Here is a 16,340-nt window from a genome sequence, read left to right on the forward strand (position 1 = left end):
AAAAATCCTGGACTCAAGAGTCTCCAGTGAGCCTCCCTAGCGGATGGCGTTTCATACACCTTGTCACCACTCACTACTGGGGGATCCAGGGTGTCCCGTGGGATCCGCCGGCAGCGGTGCGTGGCCGGCAGCGGTCCGTGGAAGCTCGAGCCTGGGTTCCTGCGGACTCTGCCTCCAGGGCAGAGTCCTGCCTGCAGGGCCTTTACCCTCTGCAGATTCTGCTCTACGTGTTTTTCTCTGTAATGAATCACTGCTGTGAGTACGAGCATGGGCTGAGACCTCCTAGCGAATCGCTGAGCTGGGGGTGGTCTTGGGGACCCTTGGCACAATGCCCCCTTGCCATCCCGTGCCATGGATTGACCAACCATGTGGCTGTCTGGAGTGTTCCTGCATCTGTCACTGGGCATTGCACCAGGGCTCCAGGGCCAGGCCAAGTACTACACCTGAGTAAAGCTGAATTTCTTTCTATTTTTTCTACATAAAAACCAAAAATAAATACGCAGATTCTTCCGCAAGACGATCCCAGTGGGTCACCTTGCCCACGGTGGTGTTCACATGCCATTTAAAGACAGCCCCGTGGACCAGGATGAAACAACACTGGAGGAAAGATGCCGAAAGCAGCACAACGGGACCCCCACCGGCAGAGCTGCCCGCCACCGGCTGGCTCAGCCCAGTGAGCAAGCGAGGCCTCTGCCAAAGGGATGCTACTTTCTTCCCACTCCTCCACTATCCCTTTAAGCTGGAAATGAACCCTCTTTGCCTCTAAGGGCTCTCCCTGGATTATTATCCCCACTCTCAGGCATCAACCACTTCCTCTTTGTTGACAAGTCCCTTACATCTTTCCCAGCTTCTGTCTCTTTCCTGAGCTCCAAACCTGCATATGCCACTGTCACCAGAGACCTAGGGGACACCTAGCTGTGCCATGAGACTTCATACTCCACAGCCAAAGCTGAGCCCACGGGCTCTTCCTCTGAACTGCTCCATTTCCTCCAGACTCAGGGAGTGGTGCCATTATCCACGGCATCCACTGTCACCCCAGTTAGGGACTGGGCGGTCCCCCTGGGGAATCCTCCCCACCATCACTCTCCTTTTGAACCCCCAAGCCCGGCTTCTGCCGCAATTTCTGCCCAGAACCACGCTTTGCCCTTCCTTATGTCTGGGAGGCGAGGCCCCACGCCTGCACCTCCTGGGCTTTCTTGCCCTCCGGCTTTTGGCAGGACTTGGAAGCTTCCAGCAGGAGACTGGAGGGTGCCAGGAGAGAGAAGATGGAGCGTGTGCTTCTTGCTGCCCATTGCTTCAGAGCTGTATGTCTGGCTGGGTCTGTTCACATGGCTCAGGCTCTGTCTGGGTTCCAGAAAACACTCCTCTCTAGCCCTTCCTGCCTACGAGTAAAAGGGCTTCCTGTGGTTGCTAGTCCCCAGGTGTCTTGACCCCCGTTGTCTGCTTCCTTAACCTTCTTGTACCCCAGGAGCTACTCCCTTCACTAGAGCCTCTCTGTGTGACCCATGGTGGCAAGCTCTGTGTCCTGCCAGGCTATGCCTGATGACCACTTTACTCCGTGTCTCCTGCTGGTTCATCCCCTCCTCTGTGTATTCCTGCTGCCATCCAGGTCAGACATGACGGGCAGAGGCTCTGGAGTCAGACAGACAGGGCTTTGAGTCCTGGCTTTGTCCCTTACTATCGACGCAAACCCGGGCAGGTCATGTAACTCTTTGAGCCTTCATTTCCTCATCTGTGAAATGGGAACAGTGATGCATCTTTCTTCATAGAATGGTTGCAAGGATTAGTTGCAAGAAGGTGTGTGAGGGGCTGAGGTTCTTAATGTCTGATTCTTGTTCCTGTGTTCCTTATCACCACTTGCTGGACCTGGGGAACCCCAGTTGCTCCTCCTACCTCTATCCTCACCTCCTGCTCATCCATCCAACCCCACCCCTGGCCACCTGGGGCTGTGCTCTAACGCAAACATAAGCAAGTCTCCTGGGTTTAAACCCTTCATTGGCCCCACTGAACAATCAGGTTAGACTCGGATTCTTGGCAGGTGAAGCCCCTTTCCCGCCACCCCCATGGGGCGTTTCACACCCAAGTGACCCCACCCATGCCGCTGAATGCCCCCCATCCCTACTGCTCTGGCTCGTGCTCTGGGCCTGCCACCAGCTGTTCCCTCTACTCTGAATGCTGTTCCTCTCTCTGATCTCCTTCACAAATTCTCATTCTTAGTTGTCCTCTGAAATCCAAACTCGTGAGCCCCCTCCTCTGAGAAGCCCTCCCAGACCTCAAAGGGAGATCAAGGCCACCTACTCCTTGAGACTTGTACCCTTGTGCACATTTCTGCTATGCTGGCCAGCCTGAGATGACGTCTATCTGATGACCTGGCCACCTCTCCCACCAGATGGTGCTGCGGGGAGGGAGGGCCTACAGTGCTTGCCTTTCAGTCTCTGGGGCCAGCCCTGGGTGGGGAGGGAGATGACCCACCTTAGGAGGTAATGAGCTCTTTATCACCAGAAATGTACCTGAGCCAAGCACAGGAAAGGAAGACCACAGAGGGAATTGGAGCATTTGATGTCAAAAAAGGTTGAGTTCATGGCATCTGTGGTCTCTTCTACACAAACAAAGTATGCTGTTGGGTAGTGAGATCCCCATCACTCCACATATTCAAACAGAGTTTCCCTGTAGGAACACTCTAGGGGCAACTCCTGCACCGAGCCATTTCCTGCACTTCCTTGGTGATGCCGTGGGTAACTCCCTTCTTTGTGTCTCTATGAGGCCGAACAAAACCAGAAGGTTCTGAGGAGCTCTAGGGTTCTGTTTCCACTATGTCACCCCTAATACAAGTCTCTTCTGATTCATCAATACAAGACAAACAGCTACTTCGCTTTTTCTCCCAAAGTCTTAAACGATTTACTCTTCTGACGGTAAGGTCTTTCTTTCCTCCCCTCAGTGGCCACCCGCTCTGCACACTGCCTTGAACACAGACATCTGTGAGGCGGGGAGAACTTGAGGCAGGCAATGCCCATATCAGTCTCAGCTATGAAAACGGCAACAACAATTAGACACATCTCTAAATGGAAAGGAAAATCTACGCCCAGAACAATTCTGCTCAGCTGCTTATTCAGCTGATTTCGGGAAGGTCTGCCTGGCGGAGGGACGAGCTTTCATTGCTCTCTGGGGACCGGTGGGCAAATGGACATGTAGGTTCTGAGAGACAACTGGGACTCTTGCTCTGGGCCTCCTGTCATGGCAGAGGCCCTGGGCCCCAGGCTGGGAAGGCAGATGGCGGGGAAGCTCTTGGGGGGGGCGGTTGGACATTGGGGAGCAAGATGATTTTCTGTAGTCCAGAGAGGTTCTAAAAATTTTGTTTCACTCTGACCATTCACACCAGGCAATCAATAGTGAGAAGGTAGGGAAAGAAGTCTCAGACTGTCCAAAAGCAAGACCTGTACATCTGTACATCTTCCTGGGGCAAGGGGTGAGATGTGGCGTGTGTCCTGAGGCAATAAGCGTTTGAAGAACATGTTCTATAAACTGCCCTAGAAGACCCTCACTCCTTCCCCAGACCTCCTCCGTCAAGGCATTCAATATCCCTAATGGGAGTTATTTGTTTAGCTGCATCTTCCCATCTACACTGCCAGCTTCCTGGGGGCAGAGGTCTGTGCAGTCCAGCCAGGTGCCCGCAGGGCCGTGCTATATCCTAAGTGCCTGGGTGGTGCCACAGCCTCTCCAAGACTCTAGATGGCTCCAGCAGGCCCTGGCAGCTCAGCTCCAGTGTCTATGGCTGCCTCCCTCCTCTGGTCTGAACCTGCCAGGGGAGGCTACCCTCAGACACTGTGGGCATCCTGTGACCCAGCCTTCCAGCCACCTTCTGAAATCACAAAGCATTCTACCATGGCCAGATGCAAAAGCACAGGATCGCAGGCCGAGACAGCCCCTCAACCACATTATCTTATCAGGTTATCTCTCAACTGCCTCCAGAAGAAATCCCCAAGCAAGAAACATCAGAGACATTTATGGCCTTTTAACTCAAAGCCATCACTCATTCTTCCTAGACTTGAACTTCCTGGGAGGCCAGGTGGGTGATCCCAGGTTGCCTTTGCCTTTTGAGCCAGAGTCAGAAAATCCTCGAATTCCGGGAGGGCTAGAAGAGGGCGTCCTGCCCCTCAGTCCCGGGCCTGTTTCCTCACTGCCCCATCCTTCCCAACCGCTGCCCATCCTGAGATCATTCATAAACCTCTTGTGGGCAGCGTGGATGGCTGGGAGCACACTTCGGGGCTGGGAGCTCACTTCGGGACCCAGAGTTCAACCTTGCCTCCTGTGATGGGGCTGCTCTGCTTCCAGACGTTCGGGGGGGGGGGTGGTGGTGGCAGGAGCCCCTTTCCCCCGCAACTTGATCCTCAAAGGACAAGGTCTCTGATGCTTCCATTTCTCTTCCGTAACCAGTCTCCAAGGGACAAACACAGAAATAAAGCAGGGTTCTGACCTTGACCTTTGTACTCTGCGTGTGGTCTGGGGGTTTGTTCGAGATGCAACAACCGGAGCTCCGGAGTCAGAATCCACATTCACTGCGCTCCCGCCCTCCCAAAGGTGATTCACGTGCACATGGCGGGGCACGATGGGTGCAGGTAGAAGACAGGGTGGTGGTTATCCTTTAGGGGGGTGTGGATGGCAACGGAGGAGGACAGGTAGCATTTCTGGGATGCTAGCAATGGTTTGTTTCCTGATCAGGATGCTGGATTCACAGCTGAGTTCGGTTCGGGAAAATTCACTGAGCTTAACACTTATCATATGTGTGTGAATGAGGAAGTGTGTATACTTTAATAAAAAGTTAAAAAAAAAAAAAAGGAATCAGGGTTGTTAGTGAGTAGAGGCAGCTGGGAGCTGTTCAGCTAAGCCACGCTCCTCTGAGCTGCCGGGAGGGCTGCCAACGCCTGCGGACTTGCGTGGGAGTGCCCTGAGTCCCACCTGCCTTGCTCTTACCTTGCCTGCCTGCCTGCCCGAGGAACCCTTTCAGCACGGAGGGCGACTGAGGGACAACAACTTGACTTTGACTTCGGGCCCGGGTTTGTCCCCACCTCAGTTCTAGTGGAGCAAGGCCACATAAGGCCAGAAGTTGCCACGGACGTACCTCCCTCCAATCAACCGGCATCAAGACCACTTTCCAGGCTCTTCTTCATCCCAAGTTCACAAGAGACACTTTATCAGCGTCTCTCTGAGCAGTGTCCACAGGGGAACACCAGAATCCAGACATAATCCCATCATTCATAATGATAACGGCTAACATTCACTGAATCTTATTGGGAGGCAGGCACTAAATGCTTTGTGTAGACGATGCTACTGAATCCTTATGTCCATTTTACAGAGGAGTAAACTAAAGGTCAGAGGCATTAAGTAACCTGAAGTCACACAGCAGAGAAATAGGGTACCTTGGGATTTGAACACGAAACAGTCTGACTGTAATTTTCTTATATGCTAGGTATTCTGAAGTGTTTGGGGGCACATCAAAAACGAATGAATAAATTTATGAAAACCAGTGAATTATGCACCTTGAAAGGGTGAATTTTATGGTATGTGAATGATATCTCAAGTTTTAAAAATATGAATGACAAATTTGGGGGATAAATGTTGACCACGTCCCTAAGAATTTGGTGGACCTGTTTCTTTTGTATGAACCAGCGAACAACAAATATATATATATATATATATATATATATATATATATATGTATATACACACACACGTATATATATATATATTTCTTTTTAAAGAATATGTTATTCATTTATTTGACAGAGAGAGAGATCACAAGTAGGCAGAGGGGAAGGCAGAGAGAGAGGGGGAAGCAGGCTCCCCGCTGAGCAGAGAGCCCAATGTGGGGCTTGATCCCAGGGCCCTGGGATCATGACCTGAGCCAAAGGCAAAGGCTTAACCCACCGAGCCATCCAGGCACCCCTATATATATATTTATTAAAAAACAAAATGTCTCAGACACCTCTGTAGTCCAACAGGCCTAGTCCCAAGCTTCAGTCCTGCCACCTAGCCACATGTGGCAGAGTTTTGGTTTTCTCTCATGTCACGTGGGGACGGTGAACCTTGCCTTGTCAGGATTGTGGGGATGAGAAGGGATGTGTGCACAGGGCAGCAGGGTTGGCCTTGTGAATCGGAGCAGAAAACACTGAGTTTCAGGAGGGCACAGGCTTGGGGAGTCACCATGGGGCTGCTGACGGCCTCCACCCCCAGTGAGGCTCCGAGAGTCCCCGAAGCTGTTGGGACCTTGGTTGGGATCTGAGGCCCACCTGGGTCTCCCCCTCCCCGCAGAGCCCCTTCTCACCACCCCCACGCTCATGCTGGGGGTTCTCCCTAGGCTTCTACAAGGAACACAAGTGCCTTTTCTCTCCCCCACCAACCTTACTCCCTTCTCTGGGCTGCCAGGAGCTGGGATTCCTGAGCCAGGTCAGCGAGCCCGTTTTGAGCTGGCCCTCCCACACCCAGCCCCCTCTGGGCACGGGGGCTCGGGCCGGGCCCAGGGCCGGGCCCAGCACTGTCCTTGCAGGCAGCTCCCTGCCCACAGGGGCCACGTTGCTATGGTGATTCCACTACCCACACAGCGTCCAGGGAGACAGCACTGTATAACTGGAGCTGTTTGCAAGACTTGCTGACACCGGCTGGGAGGATTCCTGAAAGGGTCAGAGGGAGTGGGGGGATGGGAACTAAGCCATGTGCGTGCACACGCGTGTGCACTCTCACGCCTGCGAGTGAGTGCACGCACGGGCAACCACCCCCGTCCAAGTTATGACGGCCCTCCCCAGCAGAGCTACAGCCCCTAGGGAGGCATAATCTCATGACCGTCATAGGTTTCTTCCCCACGTGGCGATCATGGTTTAACACTGTGTTTCATTTCCATATTGAAATGAAAAGTTAAAAGAACGAGCATTGACAGAGCAGCAGGACAGACCGAACTGTGATTTCTATCGCTCCACACCAGAAGCCGGCTCCACGTTTTCTGCCTGGCCCTTTGTCCTATGAAAAGTGCCTCTGGAACACAGAGCAGGGAACCTTGCTAGTAACTGCAACCAGGAGAGAGCTGCCTACCCGCTGTGCCCCGTGCTCCCGGCGCCTCACCGCCAGCCTCTCAGCACACACCACCGCTGTGCATGGGGCTTGTTAGGCTCGTTTCACAGATGGAAAAACCGAGCCTTGGAGAAGCTAAGTCACAGCTCACAGTCAGGGGCCAATACATGTAGGGGTGGGAGTCCCTGTGGAAGACCTGTGTCCCCTGAACCAGCAGGCCCTTCTTCCTTCTCCTTCTCCCAGCAAAGTGGCTGCTTACCAGTGGGCGGCTCGTTTGAGAGACCAGAACCTGAGAGACCAGAACCTGAAAAGCACCAGGTCAGCTAAAGGAGCCAAGCCCTCTTGGTTAGCAGGGGGAACACAACCCAAACTGCCCTCACTGGGGACTGGCATTTAGGCTCTAAATTCAGGAGCATTCCCATTCCCTTCCTGAGCGATATGGGGAATTATTAACCAGATGACCCCAGTCCTAGCCCACGTGCACATTTGTGCTGACCCAGTTCAGTCCAGAGGAGTCCATCCGTGCCTCTCCCCCACAGTCATGAATGTGGGTTCCCCTCGGCAGAACCTGCGAAATAGCGCTGACTGCCAATAAATGAATCCTCAGGGACGGTGAGAACCGGGGCCTAACATCTCCCGAGCCCTCGTGTTCGGAGCTAATGCTGATTTGTAAAGTGCTTTATGATTTATTCATACCGCCTTGCCAGGCTTCCCAGGACAACCTTCCCCTCACACAAATGAGCACGACTCCCAGAACAGAATGTCAGGCTTCATTAAAGGAAAAAAACCCGGGTGTGGGGGATGTCCCCCCGCCCTTTTTTTTTTTTTTTTTTTTTTTGCTCCCTAGCTTACGTCACCCAGCGTTTGCAGGACTCAGGTCCACGTCGAGAAGTCACCTGTGCAGGAATGGCCTCTGGCCCCTGAGCAGGGTAAGAGATCAGCACCTTCTTCCTGGGAGGAAGAGACCCTCTGTGCGCTGAAACTCAGGCCAGTGGAGGCGCTGCAGCAGGCGACTGAAGCTGGGCAGAGAGGCGCCCCAGGAGCGGCCGGGGTGGGGCTCTGCTCCCTGATTCTTGGCTGGGAGATTGAGGGGGACCCCTCAGCTCTCAGGGGGTGCCACTGAGGCATCAGAGCTGTGTAAAGTACAATTCACCCCACTGGCCCCTAATACCATTTTCATTATTGGTTTAATCACGGTCTCCTCAAACTTGGGTGGGAGAGGTGTCCCCAGGCACAGAGGGAAGAAGGAAATCCCAGCTCTCCTCACTGAGCTTCTTCTGGGGGCGTCAGGAGCATCCCCTTCCTGTGGCCTCACCCCTGCCCAAGAAAATTGCCCTTAAACACACCAGCATCCATGAAATTACAAGGGCACAAAAGTCAAAATTCATGCTGAGCAGAAATGCAGGGGACTTGAATGTGAGGGACCTAAGGGTCCTAAGGGACTTTCACAGCATCCCTAAAATGAGCAAGACTCCCACAAGCCACGGTCGCCATCTTTGTGCCAATGGGTCACACACCTGCGAGGGAACTAAGCCACACCCACAGGGACTTTGGAACAGCGCCGTGTGCATCTTCGACGCTCCCTGTCCTCTAGGGGATCAGGGCTCAACCACCCACTTCTCAAATGGAACCTTTCAGACAGAGAAACAGTCTGTGGTCATCTCACTTGCTAGGCAACTCACAATGAAGTTACTGGTAACTCGAACAATTTCTCGATGCTGTGTGAGCGACAGTCCGATTGAAGTATCTGCAGGACTCAGGTGGGGGCACTGTCACATACAGCATCAGATTCGGGGAGCTCCCATTCTTTCCACATGCTGTCTCAGGGCGCAGGGACCAGATGAGGAAGAAAAAGGTCCTCCCCTCTGTATGCTCCCTGGCTGCCAGTTTGCAACCTGTGAGTGTCCAGTAGTGGGCGACACTGAGACACTGAGACCAAGTATGCTCTAAAACAGACTATGCGAAAAAGGGCCCACATAGCTCTCAATGCCTTACAAGAAAACACAGAACAACAAAAGAGTTGCTTTCGATTAATCTGGCCCACACGGATCCTTTGGCCATCCCTTCTAGCTCTGGTCCTCCAGGCTGGGAATCGGATGAATAATCACTTTGGGGACAATACAGAGACCCAAATGGCTAACCCAGTTTTGAGAGATCACAGTAGTCAAAGTCCAGAGATAAATCCCAACTGCTCATTCTCCTCTGAAATAGCGAGCCAACGATACATTCCACTGGGAGTGAGTTCCACACCATTGTAAACGGCTACTGCATGAACTTTTGTAGGAAAAACCACTGCTGCCACCGCCACCAAGGAGGCAGCGAATGTCTAGAACATGGTAATTAATTTTCAAAATAGGATTTCTAAAATATAGTTAATAAATTATACTGTTCTGGGCTTCCTTAAGTACATGTATTCTCAGTGGGGGGGGGGGGGATATAGTTCCCAAGGGGGCAAACATTGTTTTTTTAAATGGGAAAATATTACTCTTTCATGTATAAACTATAAGATTTACAGACAGTATATAAACAAATGTACAGTATATCTTCGGTATTAAATTTGCATGAGGAGATAATTATTAAAGTCTAGAAAGGCTTCTTAGGGAGGCAATAAGGAAAAAGATGGGTTGAGAAGCACTGCTTAAATAGAAAAGAGGAGCTCTGATTTTTTCTATTTGACTCAAAGTCGCACGCACAGACACCTCTTACCCTATTCTGTAATAGTTCTTAAGGTACGCAGGCAGATTTATTCCTCCTTAAGCGACCCTGACCCTGACCCCAGGTATGGATCCTTTTCTGGTTGGTAGTTTCCCTCTCTCGCTTTTACAGGCTACCCGGCCATTTCTCTGGGGGCTGTCTTCTAGCGGTGGCCTCTTAAATAAATCCATTATCTTAATTTTATAGGCAATAGTGAAGTCCATCCCGGTCTGAAAGCAACAATATACTGTGCTGTTGGAACTGCATGAATGGACTGTCTTTTACCAGTTCACATATTTTCATTCATATCTGGGTTTGTATCTGTGTTTTTGAGGATGGGAAACCAAGAAAACCTTATATCTTATACCCTGGGAAGATGCAGAATGACTTACGGTGCAAAGTGTTTCGAAGGTCTTTTCAGACACAAAGGATCCATCAAGGCCAAAGAGAAATATCGATGCATAGGAGAGCATCCCTCCGAGGATAATGAGGTTGTTCATGTATGGACTGGACATCTTTATCAGTCTGCCAAGAGAAGGACGACCGTTAACAGAACTGTTAATGCCGTTATTCCTCCAGCAAACATTCCCTGAATGCCTCCTAGGTGTACAGTGTTGCCGCGGCTGGAGGAGAGAGAAACGCAAGCCCGAGTTTCCTCCACTTCCCACCACTGCTGTCCCAGGCTGTGCGCCTGCTAGGGGCTGCTTCCCCCACCCAGAAGGACCCTGGAAGCTATCTGATGCTACTGGTGGATTTTTCCTCTATCGAGTTCATCTGTCATTTCCCTAGGGGGCAGCTCGTAGCCCCAGCTTTTTCAACCATTCATTTTCAGTTTACACAAACACATTATTAAGGCAACGGGTCTTTCTTTCCTCTGGGGCTGAGAAGAGAGGCTAAATCTAGAGACTTCTACACTTAAGCTCAGCAGCCTTAAGGGAGGAGCGAGAGGAGGAGGAGAAGGCCACACCACTCTCCGCCTTGCCACGTGGGGCCAGCCCAGGAGGTCTACAGGGCTGCTGAGGAAGTGTGGTCACCAAAGCGTAGGTGAGCATTTGCTTTGGCTGTCCGAAGCGGCCACGGTCTTGTGCGCCAAGGGGTCACACACCTAGTCTTTAGGTGATAAAAATGGACAACGGAGTCTATCCACTCCCCAGGAGTGGGGAGTCCCCACCCCCACCCGTCTTCACCAGGCTGCCGGGAGCAATCTTTACACTCCCACACTCCACATGCTTGTCTCTGGACTCCTGCAGGAATTCCTCTTTGGCTCCCAGCTGCCCGGCAAGCCAGGCCTGGCTGAGACCGGTGCCCAGCTGGAATTCACCCTCACAAATGCCAGCACAATCCGATACAGGGTCTATCTTGGGTTTTGAGGCACCCCGCAGCCCCCCAGTCCAGATGCTTTTTTGCAGATCGTAATTACGGTCAATGGTTCCCTGAACATTTTCTTTGACACTCTGCCATTTTACGAAATCCTTTCACACTTAAAAAATGCAATGTGTCCTAGTGGAAGAAAGATTAAAAAGCCTGGTGTAAATTATGGATCACACGCAGCCTTTGAGCAGGGAGCATGAGTTGGGGCCTCTCCCCAGAGGTGCACCCCTGGCTGGTCACTGGGCCCAGAGGAGTCTCCTCATGAGTAAAATGGGAGCACAGACCACACTGCCCAGGGCACATGGGCAGCTCGCACAAGGCTGGATTCCTGGAGGTCCTTTTGTGTACCACAGGCTGCTAAGGCCCCTTCATCCTTATTACCATGGGAAGCTGGGGAAGGGGGAGGGCCAGGAGGCGGGGTGGTTACTGGAGGAAAAGGACCTTAACAAATGGGTAGAATTTAGGGACATAAAAGTGAGGGGAACTTGGAACTCCTGTGACATTTCCTATTTCTTTCAGATTTTTTAATCTGCAAAGCCAGTCAAAAAATTCACATAGCTGCCAGTCTCCTGGAAGAGTAACAGTAATTTTCCACAGGAGGCCAGAACAGTGTAATTAAAGAATTAAAGGAGTTTAGTCTTACCAGAGGGGCAACTTGCTGTTAAGATAGGTATTTTGGAAGCTTGTAGAAAGGGAGTCTAATATTAATTGGGAACTGATTCCGGGCCCAGGCCTTGCGCCAAATGCTAAGGGGCATGGTCATGAGCTAAGGTTTGTAGAGAGTAGGCAAAACTTTCTTGAATTTTTTTGTGGCGGCATATGTGTTACTAATGTATAGAAAATAAACAGGTGAATAAAACTCCTTTTTTTCTTTGGGAAAAAGTTTGACTAATCAAAATAAAAAACAACAAAGAAATAGAGAGCCTCCAAGTTCTTTCTTTGCAAGCCGGAAGAGAAAAAAGAAAACAACCCCGTTCTCTGTGGAATCAGACTTGCTCCTGGCAGCCAGGAAGGTCACACAGCGTGGCTTCTGGGCTCGATGTCACCGAGGCTGTGCCTCTCTCTGAGCCCCTGCTCAGTGGCTCCCCAGCAACCCAGGGAGCCGGGTCCAGGGGTTTGCTCTGGGAACCACAGAAGCTGGTCGTGCTCAGTGAACACCACCGCCTGTGCGGTGGCCTGTTCTACCCACGACCGACCAGAATAACTCAGGCTGTGAGCTGCTCTCCTCCAGAGAGTGAAGAGCGTGTGTGGTAAAAAAGAAATCAAAGCTAGAAACCCAGGGGACAGGTTCAGCCACACACAGCAGTGTGGCCTCGGACAGCGGTCCTCCCTCTGTCACTGGGCTTCTGTACTCTCTTCTGTGAATCAGGGGGAGTTGTTTGAGGGTCCCAGCAAGAATGATGTGAGGGAGGAGCTTCTCGGGCTGTAAATATTGCCCAGGTGCCCCTTCCTGAACTCAGGGACTATACCTCAGGTACTGCTTCCCACTGTGAGAGGAGCCACTCCCACTGTGGGAGGAGCCAAGACTCTGTGGGGAGTCCCGCTTCTGTATTTTATCTCCTGGACAGGTAGAAAGTGCAGGGGCATAGCCAAAGTTCCGAGGAGGCCAGTGACTCAGACCCTTGGAGTTTATTTAACCCATCCCTCCTGTGCAACCCACAGCCCTGCCTGCGTGTGTGTGTGTGTGTGTGTGTGGGCACGTGTGTTTGTGCATGGCTATGCACCTATGTACATTCCATAGAACATCTAATCACATCCCAGGGACCGAACAATCACTTTAGAAAATTGCCCCGAAAACATCTCCCGTGCCCCTGGTGCATCGATCACGTGATGCCCCTACACTTGATCCACGAGGTTTGTCGATCAGAATGCATCATCCAAGAGGAGGGTGAGAGTGGCTTACTTCTGATTCCGATTCTTGATGTTGAAGAAGAGGAAAGCGCTGGCCATGATCATCCCCAGGATGGTGAGGGCAGAGAGGATGCTGTAGAGAGGTAGGGAGATCTTTCGGAGCTGCTCCAGGATGATGGTCTTGTCTTTTGGTGGTTCGGATCCTAGAATGTCGAGGAACAGACATCAGCGGAGCCTGGTGCACGGTCAGGAGAACATCTCGGCCGGCAGGTCTTGCCATCTGACACCTGTGCACAACCTCCGAGCAGGACACAGCTATTGGGTAAGAGAGCCCCAGTGGCTGGCCAGTCTACCGGCAGGAAGCCTCAGCTAGGACTTACTTCTTTCTCTAAATAGAATCAATAAGGAATTTGTGATGCATTTAATAGCCATTAAAAGACTAGAATTTGATTTGGTCTAATTACCCTGTTGAAAAACCATTCCCATTTGTCCCCAAAGGTAACAGCAGCTCAGAAAGCACATGGCTGGACGCTGTGAGTGGGACCCACTGGGTGCCACTGGGGGTGAGGAGCCTGGCTTGGGCTCTCAAGGTCTCTGCTCTGACACATGATAATGACCACCCTCAATAGGGCAGATGCCTTGCCTGTCAGTTTCACGGAGATGTAGATGTCTCCGGGCATGGGTTTTCTGCCTCAAGGTCATTATGTTACAAAAGCTCTTTCTGGCTTTCCATTTTCATAAGCCTCACTAACTGTGGGAGGCAGAAGCTACTGGCATACCTCTCCCTCCCTGTCTTGCCAGGACTGGACAAGAACTGTGGGATTCCATTTCTCTATGTGATTGCAGAGCTGTCCCTGCTCATTCTCCAAGGGCACCGGGAACCTAGGGGAGCCCTGAGGGCCTCAGAGAAAACTCATCTTGCTGGTCACTGGCAAAACTGTATCCAGGCTGGCTTGGGAGGAGGGCTGTAGGCACTCGTCCCACCTCGCCCCACTTCTTCTAAATCCCTTTCCTCTCAGCTGCTATTTCAAGTCAGGCTTCTGCTGTGGAACTGTGGAACACTGGGGCTTTTTTTCTCTAGTAGGGAAAGTGGGGAGCCCGGGGAGCCCCAGGCAGGGATCATGGAGACCCACCATAGCTATGCCCTGGGGCCAGCCTTGGCCACACCTCCGTTCCCAGGAGACAAGCAGAGGATGGGCAGGTTAGACAGCAGGGATAGAGATCCCCCTCCCTGAACATCTATGTTTCAAAAACTCTCCTAGCAAGTTCAGATGTGTTTGGAAATATTCAGGGGATAAGAAGAGTTTGAGCCATCAAAGTAGGGAAGTTGCCGGGTTCGAAAACAGCTGGGAACCTGCTGGCATGGTTAAATGTAAAAGTTTCAAGCAATTCCATGTAAAGGAATATTTTTAAGGAGTGGCTTCAAGGGCTGAAAGTCAGGGCAAACGCAGACACAAGGTGGATGAAGTAATACCATTTCTTGCTTCTAGAAGTGACAGCTCCTCATGTGACTCCTTCTTCCTCCATTCTTCCATTTTCCTCCCCACCGGTCCCCCTCACCCCCAAGAGACCCTCTGGCTGCAATCAGGTTAGCTCAAGTGTCTTCTGGTTCCCAAACACTGTTTGGGAACTGGCTGGGAACAAGCCCCTCTCTGGGCATTGAGAAAATGGCTGAGGGTTGGACCAATGGGTCCACGACAAGTATGACCACTCCCTGTTCACGTAGAAACAACGTCAGGAAACTAACCACATCTCCTCTTCCGTACTCTACCTCCCCCCCCCCCAAATGGTGCCATCGCACAAAATGCACCTTAACTAAGATGTTTCGGAAGCCACTTGGTCATGACTTATCAGAAGCATCCAAAGTGATCACCTTGAGTTTTCTTTCCTGCTCCTCACCCTGCCCATTCACTCGTTACTTGTCTGTTCTGCACTATTCCATCATCCATCACTATACCTTCATTCTTCATCACTAACAATGACCAGTCATCCTTAATGATCACTTTCTACCTGTCATGTCTGGTGTTGGGCACCAGTGATTCAAAGTCAACCAAGACACAGCCTCTGTCCTCAAGGAACTTACACACTAGACATGTAAAAAGAAAAAGGCAGTAAGAAGCAATCTCATGTTTACTGAATGCTTACGATGGGTTAAGCCCTTTATAGAGAGTTTCTCATTTGATTCATCCAACAGCCTCACAGGTAGAGAAGATTATTCCCATTTTACAGACAGGCAACCGCTTTCTAAGAGCTAAGTGACTTTTATGGCTAGTAAGTGGCAAAGCTGGCAGGATTTGAACCCAGACCTGCCTAACTGAGCCCTGTGCTCTAACGATCGCGCAAACTGCCTCCAAAGGCAGGGTCCAGGTGGCTGATAACATCAGGCACAGAGATGCCTGAGCCTGAAGCGGACAGAGTGAAGTTCTCCCTGACGGAGTCTGGAAAGGCTACAGACGGGAGATCTGGTCCTCAGAAGATGAACAATTGGCTGGTCACAAGGAAGCCAAGGAGGAAAAGGCATTTGGGGCAAAGGGCCCATCAGGGGCAAAGGCATGGTGGTGTCCTCGCCTATTTAAGGAACTGTAATCAGTTTGGCTGGGGAGATCTGAAAGAAGAGGCAGAGAAATGGGAAGGTCCTGAGCTGATTCCGTGGAGTGAGGCCTGCAGCTGAGCAATGGGGATGGGCAGGGCTCTGAGCAGAGGTGGAGAATCTTCAGCTTAGTGTGACGGGCAGGGCACCTTGGCTGCTGAGGGCAGAATGTGCTTGCAGGAATTAAGATGGGTCCAACTCATCCACCACCCACCCATCCGTCCGTCCGTCCATCTGTCCACCCACCCCCCCACCCACCCTCCCCTACTTTATTGACTCATAGGCACCCCCGTTCATTCATTTATTCACACACCCAGTCATCCCCTTGATCAGTCACGTGTTTTGTTTCTCATCAAATATGAACCTTGAACATGTGTCAGACCCTGGTTGGTATCAGGGGTTTAAAGTCAGGGAGCTCGTGGTCAAATGACCTAGAAATTGCCAGACAAGAGACAGTGACTATGGGGAAGGCAGAGACAAACACTGTGAAAGTTAGGCAGTGAACCATGAGCTCAGCTGGGAGCAAACAGGGAAGGCTGCACAGAAGAGGTGTCATTTGATCTCGTTCTAGACGTTAAGGAGGGTTTCTTCAGCAGAAGAGGAGGGAATGATCTTCAGGAAGAGCAGCAGGTGGCCAGGATTTATTACGAACCCAAACAAGTCACTTCTCACAGGAGCAGACAGAGCTAGACTACCTGCGTCACATTTAAACAGAGTTACTCCTGGCTAGGGACTGGTTTGCAAGCAGATGCCTGGGTAAGAGACAACACTC

The 16,340-nt window shown here is 51.4% G+C and overlaps 1 protein-coding gene across 1 annotated transcript in view; it reads right to left on the reverse strand.

Annotated features, from left to right (window-relative positions):
* The window catches only part of GABBR2 (gamma-aminobutyric acid type B receptor subunit 2), a 339,969-nt gene that overhangs the window by 63,925 nt on the left and 259,704 nt on the right, over positions 1-16,340 (reverse strand). The window contains exons 10-11 of the mRNA XM_004747687.3: positions 13,031-13,181; positions 10,149-10,281 (exon numbers count right to left, since the gene is read on the reverse strand). Coding sequence (XP_004747744.2) covers positions 10,149-10,281; positions 13,031-13,181 — 284 coding nt within the window. The remainder of the gene's footprint in view (positions 1-10,148; positions 10,282-13,030; positions 13,182-16,340) is intronic.

This window comes from Mustela putorius, unplaced genomic scaffold, assembly GCF_011764305.1.
Source record: "Mustela putorius furo isolate JIRA1106 unplaced genomic scaffold, ASM1176430v1.1 tig00000580_pilon_pilon_pilon, whole genome shotgun sequence".
In the NCBI taxonomy this organism is placed as follows: Eukaryota; Metazoa; Chordata; class Mammalia; order Carnivora; family Mustelidae; genus Mustela; species Mustela putorius.